General features: G+C 39.2%; 1 protein-coding gene across 1 annotated transcript; it reads right to left on the reverse strand.

Moving 5' to 3' along the window:
* Positions 1 to 312: 312 nt before the first annotated feature.
* Positions 313 to 1,301, reverse strand: LOC140509620 (inosine-5'-monophosphate dehydrogenase 2-like). The gene is given in 2 exon segments (XM_072617346.1): positions 313 to 606; positions 609 to 1,301. Coding segments are annotated over 2 exon segments (984 nt in total). The 5' UTR covers positions 1,299 to 1,301.
* Between the last annotated feature and the right edge of the window lie 23,900 nt (positions 1,302 to 25,201).

Genomic DNA, 25,201 nt, shown 5'->3' on the forward strand with positions numbered 1-25,201 from the left:
AAAATGTTTGATAGAATTCACTTGTAAATCCATATGGCCCTGGAGATTTTTTCCTAGGGAGTTCATTGATGGCTTGTTCAATTTCTTTTTTCTATTTTTTTCACTATATCCAGCTTTTTATTGAAAAACCTAGAGAGGGAGAGGTGAGAGGTAGTAAAAGCAAGCAAGGCCACTTCTCAGAAGAGCTGCTTCTCATATGAATGGAGTCCATGGACACCTTCTTCCACCTGAGCAGATGATGTCCTCTTCTCAAATTTCAGCTCCTCTGAGTACATCATGGCTGAGTATTTTAAAAAATATAAATTGCCCAGACTAAGAGGAAGTTAAGTACTTAAATAATCCCATCTCAAAAAAGGAAATTGAATAAGCCATAAATGCAGCTGTCACCACATTGCCACAAATAACCTGAAGATTATTGTATCTTTCCTTGATGTACTTGCTCATGATAATTTGGAAAATGGAGTTTCCTTGGGAAGACTCCAGCATGACCACATTGACACCAGCCTGGGCCAGTGAGCCAAGCCTACATTTGTCATCATCAGGGGTACCAATGGCTGCCCCATACAAAAGTTGCTTCTTGGTGTCCTTGGATGTCAGGGGATAGTCCCCGATTTTTTTTTTTGGTCCAAGCAGGCAATGATGGCTACTAGCTCATCATCCTCATTCATAATGGGCAGCTTCCCTTTCTTGCTCCATTGCAAAATTTCATTGGCTTCTTTTAGTGTGACTCCTGGAGGAACCACCATTTGATCCTCCCACTTGGTCATGATCTCCCCCAGGAAACGGCTATGTTCCTTCTCCTTGAGAAAGTCAATGTCACGAGAAGAGATGATGCCCACTATGTGGCTGCCCATCTTGCCATTGCCTATGACTGGGATTCTACAGAAGCCATGTCTAGCCTTGGCTTCAAACACATCTCTGATTTGATCTTTGGGGCTCAGGACCACAGGGTCAGGGATGAAGCCATGTTCATATTTCTTCACTTTACGTACTTCATTGGCATGGAATTCTGGGGTGCAGTTGTGATGGATAAAGATAATACTTCCTGTCAGTGCCATGGCTATGGCCATCCAGGCCTTGGTGACTCTGTTCATTGGGGATGACACAAGGTGAGTCTTGAGGGTCTTTTTGGTAAGCGCTGAAGTTAGGTCCACTTGGTCTGCTGTGAAGTTTATGCAGCCCAGGATGATGAGGAAGTCATTGTATGTGAGCCCATCCCTGCAGATGAAAAGTTGCTGCACCATGAGCCCATCCTCTGGAATGTAACAAGTGCCCCCACTGATGAGATAGTCTGCCATGGTGGGAATGGAACAGGGATGGGGGAGGACGGGGCGGGCCGAGCTGGCAGAAGAGCCTTGAAGAACGGTGTGCGTTGGATGCTTCTCCTGCAGAGCTCAATTTCTTTTTCTAATGTGGGGTTATTTAAGCATTCAACTTCCTCTTTTGTTAATTGAGGCAATTTATATTTTTTTATATATTCATCCATCTCACTTAGATTGTCAAATTTATGGGCATATACTTAGACAAAGTACTAATTATCATTTTAATTTCCTCCTCATTGGAGGTGAGTTCACCCTATTCATTTTCCCCTTCAGCTGGTCCCACTCTTCCTGAATTTTTCCTGGGGAAATGTTCTCTGGGTTTTTAGAGGTCACAAAAGGGTAACAAGGGGGTAGTACTTACAGACCATTCTACCATCTTGGCTCCCAGAAGTTCAAGTCAGGTACGTACAGACATTTAATCTGCAGGCTGAAAGTCTTAGGAGTGGCTGCTGCTGTTACTGGGGGTCCTGTGCTTCTGTCTCACTCAGTTCCACTGGACTCTTGTCCTGGGCTGTTATGTTTGAGAATCTGCTCTACTACTTCTGCTTCAGAAGCACCCAGCACTTCCTGCTCAGCTTTGCTATGGTGGGGTCCACACTTCTTTTTCCTGACTTTTAAAATGGATCTCTGCTTCTGGGGTGCAGGGGGCTCTGCCCCACATTTCTTGGGTTGGGAGGGCTTGGTTTCTGGCTTTGTGTGTTATGGCTAAAAGCTATATAATGCTGCTGTTTACCTAGTACTGAGCTGGCTGGTGTGTGACAAGGCTGAGGCCAGGTGAAGTCTTTCTGAGTTTCCCGGGGTTACACTGAAGCTTCTAGTGTGATGGGTGGGAGAGGGGAGGTCTGGCCACAGGAGGTCTCCTCCTCCCCAAGGTCTGTGTTAGGACATAGGCAGGCTCAGTGGCTGGTGAATCCCATCTGTGCTGGTGTCTGCCCAATTCCCTTGGCTGTACTAAGGTACACCTGGAGTCCTGGTGTTGACACTTACCACTCCCACACCAGCCCCCGTCCCCACCCCTGGTACTCAGGCTCTCCTGCTGGTCCACTGAAGTGGAGATTGCTGGGACCCTTCTGGTGCTGCACTGGTCCCCCTTAGCCACAGTAAGAACAACCATTCCTATCGATCTCTCTAGCCTTCTGAGCTGAAAGACTGCTATACCCCTTCTGCTGGTTCCACTTTTTGAGGATTTTTCCTGGGACAATATTCTCTGGGTTTTTAGAGGTTAGCAAGGGGAGGCTGAGAGCACTTACAGTTTACTCCATCATCTTGGCTCCCAGAAGTTCAAGTAGGTGATTTTCAAACACTTAGTCTATGGGCTGATCACTCTAAGAGTGACTGCAGCTGCTGCTGTGGGCCCTGCACTTCTCTCTCACTCAGTTCTGTTGGACTCCTGTCCTGTGCTGAGAGGTTTGGGAATCTGCACTGTTGCTTCTGATTCAGTCCACCCTGGCCATTCCCGCTCTGCTATGGCTATGACTGAGTCCGTGCTGGTGCAATCTGCCTACTCTGTATTCCCTCAGCCCCATGGAACAGATTCTTCCAGACCTTCTGGGCTGTCCTAGGCTGGAAATCTGCCATCCTCTGTCTCATAGTGGATTCTGCCACTCTTGAGCCTATTTTAATAAGGCTAGGTGAGAGGTGATGAAGGCCTGCTTCAAAATAATGTTATTTTGGGGAAGAAGGGGTAGATCAAGGGTTCTTTTTGTTTTTTTTTCAATCATTCAGTCAAGTCTCACTCTGTGGCCCCATGGACCATAGCATGCCATCCTTCTATCTTGCAATATCACTTGATGTCTCTCCAAGTTCATGCTGTTTCTATGATACTATCTATCCATCTAATCCTCTGCTGTCCACTTTTCCTTTTGCCTTCAATATTTCCCAATGTCAAGATCTTCTTCCAATGACTTCTATCTTCTTATTATGTGGCCAAAGTATTTAAGCTTCAGCTTCAGTATTTGACCTTCCAGTGAACAGCCTGAATTAATTTCTTTCAGTATTGACTTATTTGATCTCCTTGTAAGGGACTTTCAAAAGTCTTCTCTAGTACCTCAATTCAAAACCATTCTTAATCTTTGTTAAATGCCAAGACTGAAGCTCCTGAAACCCTTTGGCATTCTGGTTAAATTTTTAGATCCCTTCTCAGAATAATGTTTTAAATGCATGAAATAAAATACACATGATTACAAAGACAAACACCTATGTTAAACTATCAGAGCCTTTTTATCTAAGTTCACTGATCTCAGTTTAAGAACCCTGGCTTAGACAAATGGAAGAGAAGATGTAGGGGTAGGATCTAAAAGACATGACAACTGGTTGCTGATGGGGGCTGACGAGGAGGAAAGCATTAAGAAACCCATGCAACTGAAAAGATGATGGTGCCATCCATAGGAATTGGAAAAGTTAAAGGATGGATGATTTCTGGGGGCATAGGGGAATAAGAGTTCTATTTTGGATATATTGATTTGAAAAATCCTGCAGGATACTCAGAGATCTCAAGCAGGAATGTGGTACTGTAAAGAGAGAGATTGGGATCTGGATACAGAGATTTGGAAACTGATTGATCATATATATGAAAGTGATTAGAAGCTGTAAAGCACTATGTAATTATAGTGTACTATTCTACATTAATAAAGCATCAGTCTTATCATATCGACATCCAGCATTTTTGACCACAAGGGAGATTATTGTATCTCCAACTTTACCCAATGAGTAAAGAAAAGGTTACCTTTCTGCTTATGGAAAAGTTAACCCCAAGGTTGATAGGGGTGGGAAGAAGGTAGAGAGACCAGATAGAGTATGTATTCAGTGGCTTAAAATAATTTCCATGTAGTAGCTGGAATGTGGTATAGTTCCCTGTACAGTTTATCTTACAGGCTCTGTAGAAAAAACAGAGGAAAGTAGGAAATGTATGGAAATTTAGAAAGTAAAAATAATGTCATTAATCACAGGAGAGGCTCTCTTCCATCCACTTTAAGCTGCCTACCCAAAGAAGGTAATCTACAACAATCCTGTGGATAAGGTACTTCATTAGCTGCTGTCCAGTACTCCTGAACTAAACCAGAGTTGATAAATAACACAGTCTCAGACCAGGCCACTATGGAGGCTGCCCAGACTAGAAATTCAAAGTGGTGCAAGGAGCTCTGCCAGAGCTACTGGAAATAGAGAACAGGTTCATTGCAACCTGGAGGACAAGTTATCCATATCCCTCTGTGGTTGTAAAACTCCTACCTAGGAAATCTGTCAAAGCAATAGACTGTCTTCTTTAAGAAGGATAATGTGGTGCACTTAAGCTCCAGAGAAGGAATTCTTCAGTCTGGAGGTAGAATCATTAAGTCATTCACTGCAGGGTGTTGATATTTTTGCCTGCAGGAGATCAAAGTGAACTTCATCCCTCTTAGTCAAGGCTACAGTTTCCAAACGTTGAGCTGGTCACCCAGTGTTTCGGCATGCAAACTCCTTTGTAATACTCATCTAAACATTTGATGGAACATGAAAGAGTGGAGAGAAGGATGCCCTTTAAGTCAGGAAGACCTTAGTTCAAGTCTTGTTTCCAACATATACAAGCTGGACAACCCACAGCTATATATACCACTGAACCCCAAGCAACTCTTCATAAGTTGTAATAGGTAGCTTGCTGATCTGCCTCTGTGGAAGGGGTTAACATACTAGGAATTTCACGCACTGATAAAATCACAGGTTAAAACTTCCCCTCTACCTCTGCTTGCCCTCACAAAACAAAAAACAATAAAACAAAACAATACATTTCTTGCAACTGAAAGTTGAGACTATGTCTTATACTTTCCCTGTATCTTCCCACAGCATACTGCTAAGTGCTAGGCACAGAGTTAGTGATTAATAAATAATTCTTTATTGTTCTTAGCTGTGACTATTTGTAACCATCCTGGAAAATATCCTAAATATATGGATTTCAAGGTGAAGATTGAGATCGACTTTGTGAGGTAAAGGAGGATTCACATGTACAGTTTAAATGCAACTTGTCAAAAGCCAAGAGTTTCTTTCTTTTTGTTCTGGGTATGGTATTATTGCTGGGAAATGGTGGAAAGATATGATAAGGATTTCAATGAGACTGCTTCAAGTAAGAGGTTATTCTGACATGATATTCATTCAGAGGTTCTTGTATCCTACACTTACTTAGGATGCCTTTCTTAGAAAAAGGGGGAGTGAAGTTAACTTCTTTTTTTTTTTCCAGGATCATAGAGTTTTTATTTTTTTTAATTTATTTATTTAACTTTTAACATTCATTTTCACAAAATTTTGGGTTCCAAATTTTCTCCCCATTTCTCCCCTCCCCCACCCCAAAACACCGAACATTCTAATTGCCCCTGTCACCAATCTCCCCTCTCTTCTATCATCCCGCCCTTCACTTGTCCCCATCTTCTCTTTTGTCCTATAGGGCCAGATATCTTTCTATACCCCATTACCTGTATTTCTTATCTCCTAGTAGCAAGAACAGTACTCGACAGCTGTTCCTAAAACTTTGAGTTCCAACGTCTCTGCATCCCTCCCTCCCCACCCATTCCCTTTGGGAAGGCAAGCAATTGAATATAGGCCATATCTGTGTAGTTTTGTAAATGACTTCCATAATAGTCGTGTTGTATAAGACTAACTATATTTCCCCATTGCTTCTATTCTCCCTTTGGATCCTGTCCCTCCTCAAGAGTGTTGACTTCAAATTGCTTCCTCCTCCCACTGCCCTCCCTTGCATCATCCCCCCCACCCTGCGTATCCCGTTCTCCCCCACTGTCCTGTATTGTAAGATAGGTTTTCATACCAAAATGAGTGTGCATTTTATTCCTTCCTTTAGTCGAATATGATGAGAGTAAGCTTCAAGTTTTTCTCTCACCTCCCCTCTTTTTCCCTCCACTAAAAAGTCTTTTACTTGCCTCTTTTATGGCATAATTTGCCCCATTCCATTTCTCCCTTTCTTCTCCCAATATATTTCTCTCTCACTGCTTAATTTCATTTTTTTATGATATGATCCCATCCTATTCAATTCACTCTGTACTCTGTGTGTGTGTGTGTGTGTGTGTGTGTGTGTGTGTAATCCCACCCACTACCCAGATACTGAAATGTGTCAGGAATTACAAATATTGTCTTTTCATGTAGGAATGGAAACAGTGCAACTTTAGTAAGTCCCTTATGACTTCTCTTTGCTGTTCACCTTTTCATGCTTCTCTTCATTCTTGTGTTTGAAAGTCAAATTTTCTTTTCAGCTCTGGTCTTTTCATCAAGAATGCTTGAAAGTTCTCTGTTTCATTGAAAGACCAATTTTTCCCCTGAAATATTATACTCAGTTTTGCTGGGTAGGTGATTCTTGGTTTTAGTCCTAGTTCCTTTGACTTCTGGAATATCATATTCCACGCCCTTTGATCCTTTAATGTAGAAGCTGCTAGATCTTGTGTTATCCTGATTGTATTTCCACAATACTTGAATTGTTTCTTTCTAGCTGCTTGCAATATTTTCTCCTTGACCTGGGAACTCTGGAATTTGGCCACAATGTTCCTAGGAGTTTCTCTTTTTGGATCTCTTTCAGGTGGTGATCTGTGGCTTCCTTGAATACTTATTTTGCCCTCTGGTTCTAGAATCTCAGGGCAGTTTTCCTTGATAATTTCATGAAAGATGATGTCTAGACTCTTTTTTTGATCATGGCTTTCAGGTAGTCCCACAATTTTTAAATTGTCTCTCCTGGATCTATTTTCCAGGTCAGTTGTTTTTCCAGTGAGATATTTCACATTATCTTCCATTTTTTTCATTCTTTTGGTTTTGTTTTGTGATTTCTTGGTTTCTCATAAAGTCATTAGACTCCATGTGTTCCTTTCTAATTTTGAAAGAACTGTTTTCTTCAGTGAGCTTTTGAACCTCTTTTTCCATTTGGCTAATTCTGCTTTTTTTTTTTTTTTCCATTTCCAATTAATTTAATGTTTCTCATGTTACTTTTCTTTTCTTTTCTTTTTTTTTATTTTGTAATGTTTAACAATCACTGCCATACAATTGCGATTTTATCCCTCCCCACCTACTCCCCACTAACCCCGTCCCTCCCCACGACTGCATACAATTCTGTATAGATTCTACATATACTTTCCTATTGAGAATATTTTCACTATAGTCATGCTATGTAGTCAGACTAAGATAAATGAAAGAAATCGTATAACAAATCAGAACATGATACACAAACACATACACATACACAAACATGATCTGCTACAATATGTGAGTGACTTCCATATTTCTCTCTCTGAGTGTGGCAGGCATTTTGCCTTGAAATCCTCCATTGGGATTTTTTTTTTTTTTTTGGTAAGAAGTTCTTGTGTTATTACAAAAATCTAAGTCTACCAGAAAAAACTCTCACACACTGTGGTTGTTGCTGTGCATAAAGTTCTCCTGGTTCTGCTCCTTTCACTCAGCATCAGGTCATATAAGTCCTTCCAGGCCTCTCTGAAGTCTTCTTGTTCATCATTTCTTATGGCACAATAGTACTCCATTACATTCATATACCATAATTTATTCAGCCATTCCCCAATTGATGGACATCCCCTTGACTTCCAGTTTTTGGCAACTACATAGAGTGCTGCTATAAATATTTTTGTACATGTGGGACCCTTTCCCATTTTTATGATCTCTTGGGGATATAGTCCTAGTAGCAATACTGCTGGGTCAAAGGGTATGCACATTTTTGTAGCCCTTTGGGCATAGTTCCAAATTGCTCTCCAGAATGGTTGGATGCGCTCGCAGCTCCACCAACAATGAATTAGTGTTCCAACTTTCCCACATCCTCTCCAGCATTTATAATTTTCTTGTTCTGTCATGTTTGCCAATCTTATAGGTGTGATGTGGTACCTCAGAGTTGTTTTGATTTGCATCTCTCTAACCAATAGTGATTTAGAGCATTTTTTCATATGATTATAGATAGCTTTAATTTCTTCCTCTGAAAATTGCCTGTTCATATCCTTTGACCATTTATCAATTGGGGAATGACTTGTATGATTATACATTTGGATCAGTTCTCTATATATTCTAGAAATGAGGCTTTATCCCCGAGCTTAGCTGTAAAAATTCTTTCCCAATTTACTACATCCCTCCGGATTTTGGTTGCATTAGGTTTGGTTGTGCAAAAACTTCTCAGTTTAATGTAATCAAAGTTATCCATTTTGCATTTCATAATGCTTTCTATCTCTCCTTTAGTAAAGAATTCTTCCCTTCTCCATAGATCTGATAAACACACTATTCCTTGCTTCTCCAGTTTATTCATGGTATCAATCTTTATACCTAAATCATGTACCCATTTGGACTTTATTCTTGTGTACGGTGTCAGGTATGGGTCTATGCCTAATTTCTGCCACACTGTTATCCAGTTTTCCCAGCAATTTTTGTCAAACAATGAGTTCTTATCCCAGAAGCTGGGGTTCTTGGGTTTATCAAACAGAAGGTTGCTATATTCCTTGCCTACTGCATCTTGAGTGCCAAGTCTATTCCACTTGTCTACCTCTCTGTTTCTTAGCCAATACCAAGTGGTTTTGATAATTGCTGCTTTATAGTACAGTTTGAGGTCTGGTAGCGCTAGGCCACCTTCCCAAGCATTTCTTTTCATTAGTCCCTTTGATATTCTGGACCTTTTGTTTTTCCAAATGAATTTTGATATTATTTTGTCCAGCTCTAGAAAGTAATTGTCTGATAGTTTAATTGGTATGGCACTAAATAAGTATATTAATTTGGGTAGAATTGTCATTTTTATTATATTAGCACGGCCTACCCATGAGCAACTAATGTTTTTCCACTTACTTAAATCTGACTTTATTTGTGCAAAAAGTGTCTTGTAATTGTGTTCATATAATCCCTGGGTTTGTTTTGGCAGGTAGACTCCTAAGTATTTTATACTGTCTACCCTAACTTTAAATGGGATTTCTCTTTCTATCTCTTGCTGTTAGACTTTGTTGCTAATATATAGGAATGCAGAAGATTTGTGTAGGTTTATTTTGTAACCTGCAACTTTGCCAAAGTTGTTTATTAATTCTAGTAATTTTTTACTTGAATCTCTGGGATTCTCTAGGTAAATCATCATATCATCTGCAAAGAGTGATAACTTAGTTTCTTCTTTGGCTATTTTAATTCCTTGGATATCTTTATCCTGTCTAATTGCTACAGCTAACATTTCTAGTACCATATTAAATAATAGTGGTGATAATGGACAACCTTGTTTCACCCCTGATCTTATTGGGAATGCATCTAGCTTATCCCCATCGCATATAATGCTTGCTGAAGGTTTTAGATAGATACTGCTTATTATTTTATGGAAAGTTCCCTTTATTCCTACATTCTCCAATGTTTTTAGTAGGAATGGATGTTGTATTTTGTCAAAAGCTTTTTCTGCATCTATTGAGATAATCATGTGGTTTTTGTTAGCTTTGTTGTTGATGTGATCGATAATGCTAATAGTTTTCCTAATATTGAACCAGCCCTGTAGTCCTGGTATGAATCCTACCTCATCATAATGTATTAACCTCGTGATAAGATGCTGTATTCGTTTTGCTAAAATCTTATTTAAAATTTTTGCATCTATATTCATTAGGGAAATTGGTCTATAATTTTCTTTCTCTGTTTTGTCTCTTCCTGGTTTGGGTATCAAAACCATATTTGTATCATAGAAAGAATTTGGGAGGACTCCTTCTTCCCCAATTTTCAAAAATAGTGTATGTAGTATTGGAATTAACTGTTCTTTAAATGTTTGATAGAATTCACTTGTGAATCCATCTGGCCCTGGAGATTTTTTCCTAGGGAGTTCATTGATGGCTTGTTCAATTTCTTTTTCTGAGATGGGGTTGTTTAAGTATTCAACATCCTCTTCTGTTAATCTGGGCAATTTGTATTTTTTAAAATATTCATCCATCTCATTTAGATTATCGAATTTGTGGGCATAAAGTTGGGCAAAGTAGTTTCTAATTATTGTTTTAATTTCCTCCTCATTGGAGGTGAGTTCACCCCTTTCATTTTTAATATTAGTAATTTGGTTTTCTTCTTTCTTTATTTAATCAGATTGACCAAAGGTTTATCAATTTTATTAGTTTTTTCATAAAACCAACTATTGGTTTTATTTATTAATTCAATAGTTTTCTTAATTTCAATTTTATTAATCTCTCCTTTGGTTTTCAGTATTTCTAATTTGGTATTTACTTGGGGATTTTCAATTTGTACTTTTTCTAGCTTTTTCAACTGCAAGCCTAAGTCATTGATCTCCTCTTTCTCTATTTTATTTATGTAAGCATTCAGAGATATAAAACTTCCCCTAATAACTGCTTTTGCAGTATCCCATAAGTTTTGGTATGTTGTCTCACTATTGTCATTCTCTCGAATGAAATTGTTGATTGTTTCTATGATTTCTTCTTTAACCCAACCCTTCTTTAGAATTAGATTATTTAGTTTCCAATTGATTTTTGGTTTCTCTTTCCATGGCCTTTCATTACATGTAATTTTTAATGCATTATGATCTGAAAAGGATGCATTGATTATCTCTACCTTTCTGCACTGGATTGTGAGATTTTTATGTCCTAGTACATGGTCAATTTTTGTAAATGTTCCATGTACCGCTGAGAAAAAAGTATATTCCTTTCTATTCCCATTTAATTTTCTCCAAAGATCTATCATATCTACCTTATCCAGAGTTTTATTTACCTCCTTAACCTCTTTCTTGTTTATTTTGAGGTTGGATTTATCGAGTTCAGAGAGGGGGAGGTTGAGGTCCCCCACTAGTATAGTTTTGCTATCAATTTCTTCCTTCAACTCCCCCAACCTCTCCTCTAAGAATCTGGATGCTATACCACTTGGAGCATACATGTTTAGTAATGATATTGCTTCATTGTCTATGGTGCCTTTTAGCAGGATATAGTTTCCATCCTTATCCCTTTTGATTAGATCTATTTCTGCTTTTGCTTTGTCTGAGATTAGGATTGCTACTCCTGCCTTTCTTACATGAGCTGAAGCACAATATATTCTGCTCCATCCTTTGACCTTTATCCTATGTGCATCCCCCCGTTTCAAATGTGTTTCTTGTAAGCAGCATATTGTTGGATTATGGCTTTTAATCCATTCTGCTATCCATCTCCGTTTTATGGGAGAGTTCATTCCATTCACATTCACAGTTATGATTACAATCTGTGTATTTCCCTCCAACCTCTTTCCCACCATTTGTGCTTTTAGCTCTCCCATCTCCCTTCCCCTCCTCAATAGTATTCACTTTTCTCCCCCTCCTCCTGCAGCCTTCCCCTCCTTCTTTTGACCCCCCTCCCTTTTAGTTCCCTTTACTCTTATTGCTTCTTTCCTCCCTTTTAGCCACCCTCCCCTTTCTTCCCCCTTCCCCTCCTACTACCTATAGAGCTAGTTAGGCTTATCTACTTAAGATTATTGTTCCCTCCGTTGAACAAATCAGATGAGAGTACCTCTCAAACAATGCTCATCTCCCACCCCTCCTTCCCTCTACTATAGTTTTGTACTTCTTCCTGTGATATAATTTGCCATTTTCTGCTTCCCCCTTTTCACACCTCCTATTACATTCCCTTCTCATACTTAAATCATATTTTTGACATGACATCATTTACTTTATGCCCGTTCCCTCTACATATATCCCTTTTATCATAATAGCTGTACAGTTCTCAAGATTAACAGGTATCATCTTCCCTTATAGGGAAGTAAACAGTTTGCCCTAACTGAGTAGCAAGTTTTTGTTTTTGTTTTTTCCCCTCTGTTTACCTTTTTATGATTCTCTGGAGACCTGCATTTGAAGATCAAATTGTCTATTGAGTTCTGGTGTTTTGGTCAGGAAGCTCTGGAAATCCCTTATTTCGTTGAATGACTTTCTCCTTGCCTGAAATGTTATGCTGAACTTTGCTGGGTAGTTGATCCTTGGTTGAAGTCCCAACTCCTTTGCCTTACGGAATATTGGGTTCCAATTCTTTCGGTCTTTTAATGTAGAAGCTGCAAGGTCCTGTGTGATCCTGACTGTGTGTCCTTGATATTTGAATTGTTTATTTCTGGCTGCTTGTAGTATTTTCTCCTTCACTTGATAGCTCTGGAATTTGGCAACTATATTTCTTGGGGTTTTAAGTTTGGGATCCCTTTTGGGAGGGGAACGGTGGATTCTTTCGATGACTATTTTGCCCTCTGAGTCTAGTACTTCTGGACAGTTTTCCTTGATGATTTCCTGGAAGATATTGTCCAGACTCTTTTCTTCATCATGGGTTTCTGGCAGGCCAATAATTCTTAGATTTTCTCATCTGGATCTATTTTCCAGGTCAGTTGTTTTTCCAATTAAATATTTTACATTTTCTTCTATCTTTTCATTCTTTAGATTTTGTTTGACTGATTCTTGTTGCCTCATTGAGTCATTAGTTTCTACTTGCCCAATTCTAATCTTCATCGTAGTGTTTTCTTCAGTTAGCTTTTCCATCTCCTTTTCCATCTGACCAATTTTTCCCTTTAAGGAGGTATTTTCTCCATTTAATTTTTGTACTTCTTTTTCCATTCGACCAATTTTCCCAGTTAGGTTTTGGGTTTCCTTTTCCATCTGATCAATTTTCCCAATTAGGTTTTGGGTTTCCTTTTCCATTTGATTAGCTCTTCCTTTTAGGGAATTATTCTCTCCAGTTAATTTTTGAACTTCCTTTTCCATTTCTTCAATTTTCTTTTTCAGGGTGATGTTCTCATCAGTGAATTCTTTTTTTATAGTTTTAAAATCATTGGCCAGTTTTTCTTTTATATCCTTCTTCAGACGTTCCAGGTAATCTAGTTGTGCTTGCGAGAAATTCATAGTCCCATCTGAGGTTTCAGATGGAAGTACAGTCTCAGCTCTAACCTCTTTGGTGTTTGTGTTTTGGTCCTTAGCCCCATAGAAAGATTCTATGGTTTTTTCACTTTTCGTCTGCTTTTTCCGATTCATGATGTTGGCTGAGTGTTGTAGCTTTTGGTTCTTTCAGTCAGAAGGTACAGATCTTTAAGTTGAGCTGATGTGTGTCTGGGCTAAAAGCAGGCTTTTTTTTTTTTGTTTCCCAGATCAACCCTGGGGTTAGCTTGTTAGGTGTGTGGGAGGTGTGGTCTGGTCTCAGGATATCTCCTCAGCTGACTTGAGGCAAAGGCAAGGTCAGGGAAAGGTGATCCCAGCTTCCCTATTGTCTTCCCTTTTCCCCTGGAGGGCTGGGGCACGCCTCGAAGCTAACACGTGTTCCCGCCCCTCCTGGGGCTTGTCTCCCGGCTCTGAGGCTTGCCTGGGTCTCAGTGCGAATTTTCTCTGCCCTGGGTCGTCTGTCCCTCCAGATCGCCTCCACCACAGTAGGAAGAATCCCCCTTTGCCACTTTTCCAGCCTCTGGTGTTATGAGACCACCCGCCCCCTTCTGCTGTTCCCGCTGATCCAGGATTAATCTGGGGAAGAATTTTATGGCTCCCTCATGGTCATCAGAGGGGAGGAGAGAGCACTTACTGATCACTCTGCCATCCCAGTTCCTGGAAGTTCAAGTAGTGACCCACCGAAGTCCGTCTTCAGGCTGAAGATTTCAAGGGCTGCTGCGCTGATGTCTGGCACTCAGCGGCTCTCACTGGCTCGGCCTGGCTTATCTCCTGCTCCGCTGGTCTCGCCCGCCACTCTCAGGCTCCTCTGGTCCCCTCTGCCCTGCCGCGCCGACCGCGCTGCGCTGTGCGCCGGGGTCTTACCCCCGCGGAACAGATCCCTCCCGTGGACCCTCTGGTCCAGCCTGGGCTCCGAATCCGTCAAAGTCCGTCACCCACTGGATTCTACACCTCCAAAGTCTGGTCAGACTCTCCCCCCAGAGATATCCAGAGGAGTTTTTCCAGGAGCTTAGGTGAGTCGTTGCTTTCCTAATTCTGCTTTTTAAAGCATTCTTCTCCTCATTGGCTTTTTGACCCTCTTTTGCCAGTTGAGTTAGCCTATTTTTCAAGGTGTTATTTTCTTCAGCATTTTTTTGGGTCTCCTTTAGAAAGGTGTTGACCTGCTTCTCATACTTTTCTTTCATCTCTCTCATTTCTCTTCCCAGTTTTTCCTCCACCTCTCTAACTTGATTTTCAAAATCCTTTTTGAGCTCTTCCATGGCCTGAGCCCACTGAATATTTATTTTGGATGTTTGGGATACAGAAGCCTTGACTTTTATGTCTTTCCCTGATGGTAAGCATTGTTCTTCCTCATCAGAAAGGATGGGAGGAGATATCTGTTCACCAAGAAAGTAGCCTTCTATGGTCTTATTTTTTTCCCCCTTTTCTGGGCATTTTCCCAGCCAGTGACTTGACTTCTGAATGTCCTCTCCCCACCCTCCTTGCCTCCAGATCCACCCAGCCAGCACTTGGGGTCTGAGATTCAAATGCTGCTTCCCAGCCTCAGGGCTTTTGGCGGGGGCAGGGCTGCTATTCAGTGTGAGATTAAGTTCAGGTGCTCAGGTGGGGGCAGGACCCCCTCACAGGGCTCAGTTCCCTCAGGGGATTTATGCAGAGACCTTCAACAATGGATCTGAGTTCCCGCCTGCTTTGGGAGCCCTTGTCTGATGCTGTCTCTGCTGCTGCCTCCCAAGGGGGCCTGGGTTATGGGGGACACCCCACTTCCCTCTCGGCCAACCAAAAAGACCCTCTCACTGACCTTTGGTGCCTGTCGGTGGAGGGACCTGCACTGCTGCTGGAGATTCTGTCCCTGAAGCCTGCTTGGATCTGCTCCTCTTGGTGCCATGTGGCCAAGGCAGGGCTGGACTCTGCTCCCGGTCCAGTGTGCGATGGACCTTTCATGTCAGTTTTTCAGGTCTCTCTGGAACAGAAATCTCCTCCACTCCATTGTTATGTGGCTTCTGCTGCTCCAGAATTTGTTGGAAGTTCTTCTTTACAGGTATTTTATGGGCTGTGAGTTAGAAGCTAGCATATGTGTATCTTTCTACTCTGCCATCTTGGCTCCTCTGAAGTTAACTTCTAGTAGCAAATGTGTTACCTCTAATAGCTTACTTCCTATAAATTATTCTATGATAGCCAAAAACTTTTATATAGGCTACCTATTTGATCCTTCTAACACATTAGTAGAAGAGTTTATCTGATCCCTATTTTACAGATGAGAAGACAGAGGTTTAGAGAGATTAAGTGACTAAACTCTCATAGCCAAGGACTGACCAAGTTAGGACTGGATTCTGATTCTTGAGAGTCCTAGTTCTATGTCATGAATATGTCAATGTACTGTGTTGCCTAGAGACTCACCATATCTTTCTCTCTCTCTCTCTCTCTCTCTCTTTCTTTTGTCTGTCTCTGCCTTTCTTTGTCTCTGTCTCTCTATCCATCTCTACTCTATCTCTGTCACTTTGTCTCTATCTCAGTCTCTCCAAAAAAATAAATAATAAGGATTTGTCTATTCAGGGGTGAGGAACCTGCAGCCTCAAGGCTACATGTGGCCCTCTAGTCCCTCAAGTGTGGCTTTTTGACAGAATCCAAACCTCAGAAGTTTCTGTCAAAGGGCCACACGTTCCCTACCCCTGATACTACCTATAGAATCATCTTTGTTTAAAGCAGCAAAAGGGATGCTAGCTATTTTAAAGACAATTTGAGTTGGGACAATAAAATGTTTCATTTCTTGTAGCTACCAGAAGCTCTTGTACCTGAATGGATATGTCTGGAAAACTTTGAGATCTTTAGTTTCTTTTTCTGATTTCTAACATATTCTTGCAATACCATCTTTGTCCTAGCTGTCCTACAATTTTGATGTAGTTTCTCAGTGTTGACCTTGGCTCAGCATCACAGCTGCTATTTCTCTTCTACTAGTGTTCCAGCCCATCTCCTAAACTGGAAATGTCAGTTTTATTTTTGTGGTCGCAGAGACTTGGAAACAAAGTCAATGTCCATATATTGGGGAAAGGCTAAACAAATTGTGATACATGAATGTACTGGAACATTGCTGTGCTGTAAGAAATGACAAATGTGACAAACATAGAAGTGCATTGGAAGATTTACATGATCTGATGTAAAATGAAGCAGAACTAAAGACAAAAACACACATGATTACAATAATGTTCATGGAAAGAACTACAAAACAGTCCAAATTGAATGTTGTAAAGTTATAAAGAATGAATATGGCCTCAGAGTAAAGACATGAGAAGACATCCCCACCACACTCTTGTGCAGAGTATGGGTATGGTACATTACATACCCTATCACACTTTTTTTTAAGGTATTGAATTTTAAAGTATTTTTTAAGGTATTTAAGATATTTTTTAAGGTATTGATTTTTTTCCTTCTGCCACTTCTTTTTTTCTTAAAAAATATTATTTATTATATGAGATAGCTCTCTGAAAGAGATAAGGAAGAGAGATATTGTAAGAAATTCTGGTGATGTAAAAAAAAGATAGCAATTGAAAGGTATTTTTAAAAAAAGAAAAGAAAATGCCAGTATTAGTATGATCCAGTTCAACCAGTCCTTTCCTGGTCTTGTGGATGTGGTTAGCCATTGAACCTCTCACCATTTTGTGATGGTATGTGGAAGAATTACAAACAGAAAATTCTCAAAGATTTGAATATTTGAAAAAAAACAGCTATATAAGCAAGTAAAACGTTAGTCAAACAAATCAAAAGCAAGTACCTCTACCCTACCACAAAATGGATTTCCACTGACCTCTACAGAATAAGAGTAGGAAGTTTCCTTTTGAGTAAGTCAAGATTTCATCCCCAGTCACCTCTGTACATAATTATCCACCTCAAGAAACAGAAATTTGATAGATTGAGCCAAGTGATCCTTGTGGTCCCTTTTAGCTCAGAAGTCCTGTGATCCTGCAATACACTAGATTAAATACATAATGGAGCAAGTAATTCAACTTTCCAAATGGCATCCACAAGTCAATATAGAATATAGGTGGGCCAGATGGTATGCCATGACAGTTCACCTCAAGTGGCAATGCCATCTCAACTTGTTTGTCAAATACCTGACTGCATTGCTATCTGATATTCTGATGTTGAATCCAGGAGGGGATTACAGATGGAATATTCCAGATGGTTTCTATCTGATACAATGAATGTAACTCCAGCATATTTGGGTCCTGGCAGGGTGTGTATCTAAGGGCCTAAGTGTACACTTGGAATGGTGTACAGAGCTATAGCAAACCAGCTGGTATTAGCTGGTGGAGAGGTAGCTTGAAAAGTCACACTGCGTTATGCTACTTATTACACTAACAGAAAACACACCTTTTCTTGTCAATAAAACCTGAAGAAAAAGAAACAGAGGCTAAAACAAGAGTCCAATAATTGGAGAATAAAGAAAATAGTGCTTATTTGGGGGATTGAGTGTCTCTGTAAGATTATTTTCTTCAATGGATTTCCCTCTTAAGAAATGAAATGTTTCTTCAGTATGAGACAAAGGCCATGTCAGGGAATTGAACTACAATCTCCTCCTGTATCCAACATCAGAATCTCCTATTAAGAAACTCCTGGGTTTATAGAATGCTCTGAATTGCCTTTAATTCCCTTATTAAGAAGTGATATTAAATGATGATGTTCAAAGTGAATACATGATGTAGTGGGTCACCTTTTTTATTCACGATAACAATCCCTGCACTGTGTTGTCTAGTGGATGGAGAGTAGACTGTGAAGACAGGAAAACCTGGGTTCCAATACTGACTCTGATACATACTGCTGGCTGTGTAACCTTGGGCAGGTCATCACCTGTCAGTGCTCTGGATAACTATCTAAGATTTCAAGTTATAGCTGAATTGCAAATCTTTGGTAGATGAAGACATTCCTCTGCCTACTGCTCTCTGAAATTTCTTACACTGATGATGTCATAGATCTAAATACAAAAGGGGGGGGAAATCATATTTTTTTTCTTCTTGTACCCTCAGCAAGCAGTATGGTTCCTGGCATATAGTTCCTATTTAACACAAGTTGATTGATTGGCTACTTTTCAAAGAATTTTCTCAACAACAACCCCACAGGGCAGGTGATACATATAGACTACAATGTCCGTCTTAATTCCCCATTTTCCTTTTTTTTTTTTTCAGATGACAGAATTAGGACATAGAAAAGTTAAGTGACTATTCCTAGGAGACATAGGTAGTAAGTGTCTGAGCCAAGATTTGAATCCATATCTCCTGATTCCAAGTCTCATTATACTATCTTGCCCCTTACACTGATTGTTACATACTCAAGAATCTGGGATTCCATCAGTGCAAGCATTCTCTCCAGTGACAAAAATTCCAGCCTTTCTACATCTTGCAGCTAATCTTCATTAGGAAAAAAAAATGTCACCTACTGGCCAACCTTCTGGTAATGATACCATGAATTTCTCTCCACTTGTCTTTAGATGATAATCACATAGGTCATCAACAGGCCTATCTTTTAGACTCTTCCAGACTGGTAGGGACTAACAGAGTTTGTACTTGACCTGAATATTCTTTGAGGGAGGGAACAAGCTTTTCTAAAGTACCTATTTTAGGCCAGGCACTATGCTAAGCACTTTACAAATATTACCACACCATGATGAGGCATCAGAGGAAGTTTATCTTGATGCATAAGAAATAGTATGGCAAAGCAGACAGAGAACAGCTCTTGCAGTCAGGAACATCTAGGTTCAGGTTCAGCCTCTTTAATATACTGGCTGTATGATCATAGACAAGTTAATTAACCTCTTAGTGGTCTAGGAAACACTTCCAGACTTTAATTTACTTAATAAACTCCAGTGTCTTCCTATCATCTCCAGCATCAAACATAAAACCCTGTTTGGTCTACAAAGCCCTTTGAAATCCATCCCTCCCCTATTTTTCTAGTTTTCTTATCTCATAAATCCTACCACATAAACTGTGATCCAATGGAACTGGCCTCCTTGCTTTTCGCCAAATAGGACATCCCGTCTCTTGGCTCCAGGCATTTTCACTGTCTGTCCCCAGGCCTAGAATACACTTCCTTTTCATTTCTACTTCCTGATTTATGTTTTCCTTCCAGTCTCAAATAACACCCTCTTTCTTTGGGAATCATTTTCTATCCCCCTTAGTTCTCTACTTTCTATAGTTATCTGCATTTGTCTTCCCCATTACACTGTGAGTTCTATGAGATCAGAGGCTCTCTTACCTTTTCTTGTATCCCCAATGCTTAGCATAGTATCTAGCCATAGTATGAACTCAATAAATGGTTATTGACTGGCCAACTGATTAACTGGTAGAAAGAGTTTTAGACTGGTAACTCCCAATACTGATGAAATCATAAAGTGTGGGAAAAAATAAAATCATATAGAGTTGCTATGAGACAGGTGCTTTGACAATACTTTGACACTTTGACCTAGCTCCACTTACCCACACTTCCCGGGATGCCTAACCCTCTCCCTCTTCGGGATGGGAGACAATAAATTTGAATGGGTAGGCATGTTGGTGAGAGTTTTAAAAATAAACACCAGGGGAGAAAATGGGAGTGCAAAAAAGGAGGAAGCTCGAAGTAGAAAAAGGAGGGTAAAGTACATTGTATTCTGGAGAATGTGAAATGGTTTGGAAACTGAAATTGTACCTCTCCTCCTGCCAAGGTTAGATACCGAGACTGGATATTTGATTTCATTGGTACAGGGAACACCAGATGAGGAAACTCCCTCTACCAATACAAGTTGATGTATTGTCTGTAATGTATAATCTTATAAAGTTGCCTAGAGCTTAGAGACATGAAATGACTTGCTTAGGGTTTCACATCCAATATATCTCAGAGGTGGGTGTGTAAAATGGCTGCTTCAGTAACTGGTAGTCAAGAGGTAAGTACATGCATAGCAGATGGGCAAAAACAAACTGAACCATGTGAGCAAAGGTTCACTGTAAGACAAAGGCCTTTGAGGGCACCTGGGCATGCTTACAAAGAAAGTCAAGCATATTGGGCTAAGCAAATTTTGGGATACTGTGAAGTTCTTCAAGTAGAAATCAATGACCCTCTATTGTCAAATTCAGTGGTATTTTCAGTCCTTAATTTTCTAGACATCTCTTTAGTATTTAACACTGTTCACCATTCCCTTTTATTAGATGAACTAGTATGTGTGTCTGTATGTGTGTATGTGTGCCTGCATGTGCATGTGTGTGTGTGCATGTGTATCAAGTTTCTCTCTCTGCTTATAGAACTTTTTCATCTCAGTCTCCTTTGGAAATTCATCTTCCATGTCCTTCTTCTATGTATGGGTGGGTATATTCCAGGACTCTCCCTTCTGCACTCTCTTCTCTTTCCACTCTCATTTTTCCTTATTTAAATAGCTTCTCTGGATTTAACTATCATGTCTATGGAGAAGACTCTTAAGCCTACACAATTGGTCCTTTCTCTCTAATCTCACATGCCCAACTGCCTGCTTGACATCTCTAAATAGATGTTCTACAAACAGCTCAAATTAAACACATCCACAATATTTTTTCATTTCATTTACTTTTTTAATTTATGGAATAAAACAACAAAATAATTAATATAATATAATATAATAAAAACAATGATTGCATATGAAATTACAAATCTATTTTGTATAGCTTGCTATTCCTTTTAAATATTTCATGAAATTATCATGTAAATTTCCCCCTTTTTTTCTTTCCCCCTGCCCTAAAGATGACTACCATTAGGCACAAATATATACATATGTATGTATATGTATATATACATATATATATATACATGATTATTCTATATATACTTCTATTTATCAGTTCTCTGGATTCAGATAGCATCTTCATCTGTCCTTTATATTTAATTTATAATAGCTAAAATGACATTCATTCAATGTCATTCTTAAAACAATATTGCTGTTACTGCATACAGTGTTCTCCTGGTTCTGCTCATTCCCCGCTTCATTATTTCAGAAAAGTCTTTCCATGCTTTTCTAAGACCATTAATCTTATAATTTCTTATAGCACCATAGTATTCCTTCACAATCACAACCACAACATGTTCATCCATTCTCCAACTTTTGGGCATTCCTGCAATTTCCATTTCTTTGCCACCACAAAGAGAGCTGCTATGAACATTTCAGAACATACAGGTTCTTTTCCTTTTCTCCTAATCATCTTTGGAAATGGACCTGTTAGTAGTACTGCTGGCTCAAATGGTATAGGCAATTTAATAGCTCATTGGACATAATTCCAGATTGCACTCCAAAAAGTTATGCCAGTTCACAATTCCACCAATAATGAATTGGTGTCCCAATTTTTTTTCATATTCCCTTCAACATTTGTCACTTTTCCCTTCAATCGTTTTATCCAGTATGATAGGTATAAAATGATATTTCAAGATTGTTTTGATTTGTATTTCTCCAATCAATACTGATCTAGAGCATTTTTTTTATGACAATAAATTATTTTGATTTCTTCACTGGAAAACTGCCTGTTTATATTCTTTGACCATTTATCAATAAATCAAAAATTTATCCTTTTCTTTTTTCCTCCTAAGTTCTCTATTTCTGTACAGGGCTCCAATAATCTTCATAGAGTCAGTATTCATAATATAGATGTTACTCTTTCTTATTCACTATATTCAATCTAGTTCCAAAGCTTATTGAGTCCATCTCCTCAATAATCTCATGTCTATCTCTATTTCTCTATTCACACCATATTCCTCCTCCTTAGACACTCTGGATTCTAGCCAAAGTGTCTTGCTTGCTGTTTTCCATATGTAAAACGTTATCTCCTGCTCCATGCCTTTGCATAGGCTGCCCCATATGTGGAATGTTCTGCTTCTTCACCTTCACTTCCTGAAAGTTCTATCTCTTGATCAAGTGATATTCCTTCAGTCATCATTTCCCCAACCCACTATTATACATGAATTTTGTATCTATCATGTGTGTATCTATCTGACAAAAATGTATTTATTATGATGTAAGCTCACTGAGAGAAGGAATTAATTCACTTGTGACTGAACTGCAAAATTTTGCAATGCAATACTATACTGGATTATGACTGATCTAACTTAGGGTACAAGAAAGCAGCTTGGATAATATCCAAAGGATTCATCTCTACATAAAGAAATTGAGCAAGTGTTTTGAGCAAGAAAACCCATGTATGAAGCATATTTTACTAGCTCAATATGGCAGCAAGGAGTTGGACTTGAAGATCCATACACCCCCTTTTAGTTCTGAAATTATAAGACTATATTTATAAGAAACAGATATTTAATTGATATTCAAAGGAAAATACAGCCAACTGTATACTTACAGGGTATAGATATCAATAAGCCTTTGGTTCAATGATTATGTATTTATTTTTAGAATATAAGCAACAGTTTCATAAATGATGACCATTTTACCTTGCATTAGTCTGGTATTTTCTACTAGGAACTTGTACTTATGCTATGGTATCATAGGAGAATTATCTTTATATGACTTTTCTGGAAGCCTGTATATCAAGATAGAGTCTTTGAGAAAAGAATATCCAAAGAGGTGTTAATTTTTCTAAGAATCAAGGTCAGAAATACAACTTAACACCTACAGGAGAACCACCATCTAAGTGACTTACTTGCAATATGCTGAAAACCTTGAGGCCTGAAGTAAAGGTTCAGTGGAGCGAACACATGGTATTACCAGTGCATGCATATAATGTTAGCAGGAATAATCACGTTGATTTTATTCCTTAATGGATGATATTCAAGTCAAAGCAAATGTGCTTTGAAGTGCTAGAAGATGAAGAAAACACAAAGCTTCACAATCAGCATATATCTTGTCTGTGTGATTGAAGAAAACCTGTCACCCAGATATAGCTTCAATTCTAAAGAATTCCATGAGAAATAAGTAATGGTTTAATACTTGACTTTACTTTCCAAAACTTCAGGAAGGACTTATGGTCTTAAGAAGAAATCTTGGTGTGTAAGAGAAAAGACAGAAACTGCTGCATAGCAAATACTTGAAAAGTTGGGTAATCTACCAGTCTACAAAATATCTCCAGAAAACAATAAGCGCTCGGGAGAGACCATATATCACAATCATCTATTCCTTTTGGTGGAGTGAGTTGAACTTAGGAAGAAATGGTTCAGATGAAGAAACTGCATTTTGTATGTGCTGGAGGAGCACAAAAGCCAGTCGATTCTGCCCCTTTTTGAAAAAGGCCCCTTCCCACATAGAGCAGCACTTTCCAGATGGAGGATGTGATATACCAGGGTTGGTGGACATGCTGTTATCATAATAATTCCAGCTTCCCTAGACTGAACTCAGAGGCGAGACAAGGATAGAACCAGGTCAGACTTACAACTTCCCATTTCTGGATCCTTATCCATTCAAGTGAGTTCAATTGCTTGGGATCATGGGTCTGGGGAGGGGCTATGAGTATATTTCTTTGATATTTAATAACTAACATTTATATAGTTTTTTAAAGTTTGCAAATCACTTTTGAAAATCCTTACTATAACCATGGGAGGTAGGTACTATTATCCTCATTTTACAAATTAGGAAAAAAACAGACAAAGGCTAAGTATGCATTGCCTAGGACCATGCACCTCATGAGTATTTGTATCTGAATTTGAACTCAGGTCTTCCAGAGTCCAGGCCCCGATCCCTATCCCTACTCTTCTTACTGTTTCATTCTAAGTACATTGTTTTAATGCTTTACTTATGAAGTCTATGGGATTTGCTGACAAGCACTGAATCTAAGTTCCCTTAGGATGGGGACTGAGTCACTGAGAGCACTTTGAATGTAGGATTGATTACAGAGCAGAAGAGACTGCTCATAAACTCCCTCTAAAGACCTGTTAAAGAGAGAATACTTGTAAAGCTCACTGTAAACCACAAAGGAATATATAAATGTCAGCTCTTATTGTTAAAATTGGAAGAGTTTGCACAGGTATAGATGAAGAAGGAAAGCATTCTGGGAAGTTGAGGATAAGGAGTGGGTTGAGACAGAGAGCACTCATAATTATCTACGTTGAAACATACGACGTTATCTAGAACCCACTGCAGCTGTTGCAGCTGAAAGGCTTGCCAGCACCAGTAGCCAGGAGCTGCTTTTCCCAGAGGTGCAGCAGGGGTTTTGCTATATCTATATCAGGAAACCCAAGAATGTAGGCCCCCATGAAGGAAAAAGGTTTGGTGGGATAGTACTTTGCATGGTGACTGTAGAAATGTTCCTGGTTGACAAGCTTTCTAGTTAGAGCCCCCCTAAGAAAGAAAACCTCCTATTTAATAGCAATCTTTCCTCCCTCTTCCAAAATCTACCCCTAGCTGTTTTGGACAGTTCTGGATGATTCAGATAACTGGTATTTTTGGTAGGAGAATTTACTGTAGATAAGTGTTTCTGATTATCAAAGAGCAAAGTCATGGGCAAAAAGGTATAGAATGGAAACAATTTAGAGGAAAGAAATTGCTGATCTGTTGGTTGCTTTTAAATCTTTTCCCTCCCATAAAGTTTGATAAGCTGATAATGTAGCAAGGGAATTTAAAGATTACATATAGAATTATATTTTGCCTCCATAAATATTATCTGGATATGGTCCCATCACAAAATTTTCACCAGAACCCTCAGAAAGAAAAATTTCCTCTAAAGTACATTTTAATGTAAATACAACAAATGACATTAATTTTAGCTCATTTCTTCCTAAAGAGTCCTAATATTTGATATTCTTCAAAATAAATATTTATTCATTGCACCTATTGTGCATGTTAATGTAATTTGTGACTGTCTTTAGCCCTCCTATCAAGAGCACATGGGCATTTATTGAATGCCCACTGTGTGCAAAACATGTAATAAGCACTTTAGGGAGTTTGGGAGAAAATTAAGTAGCATTTTATCCATTAGAACTCGCCATAAATATCAGTAATACTTGTTGAGTTGAATGGAATTTAATTTGACAATTATAATGCTTTTGTATTAGACATCCTTCATGCCTGGAATATACCTTTCATGTCTCCTCTCCCATGTAG

Source organism: Notamacropus eugenii, chromosome 1, assembly GCF_028372415.1.
Source record: "Notamacropus eugenii isolate mMacEug1 chromosome 1, mMacEug1.pri_v2, whole genome shotgun sequence".
Taxonomy (NCBI): Eukaryota; Metazoa; Chordata; class Mammalia; order Diprotodontia; family Macropodidae; genus Notamacropus; species Notamacropus eugenii.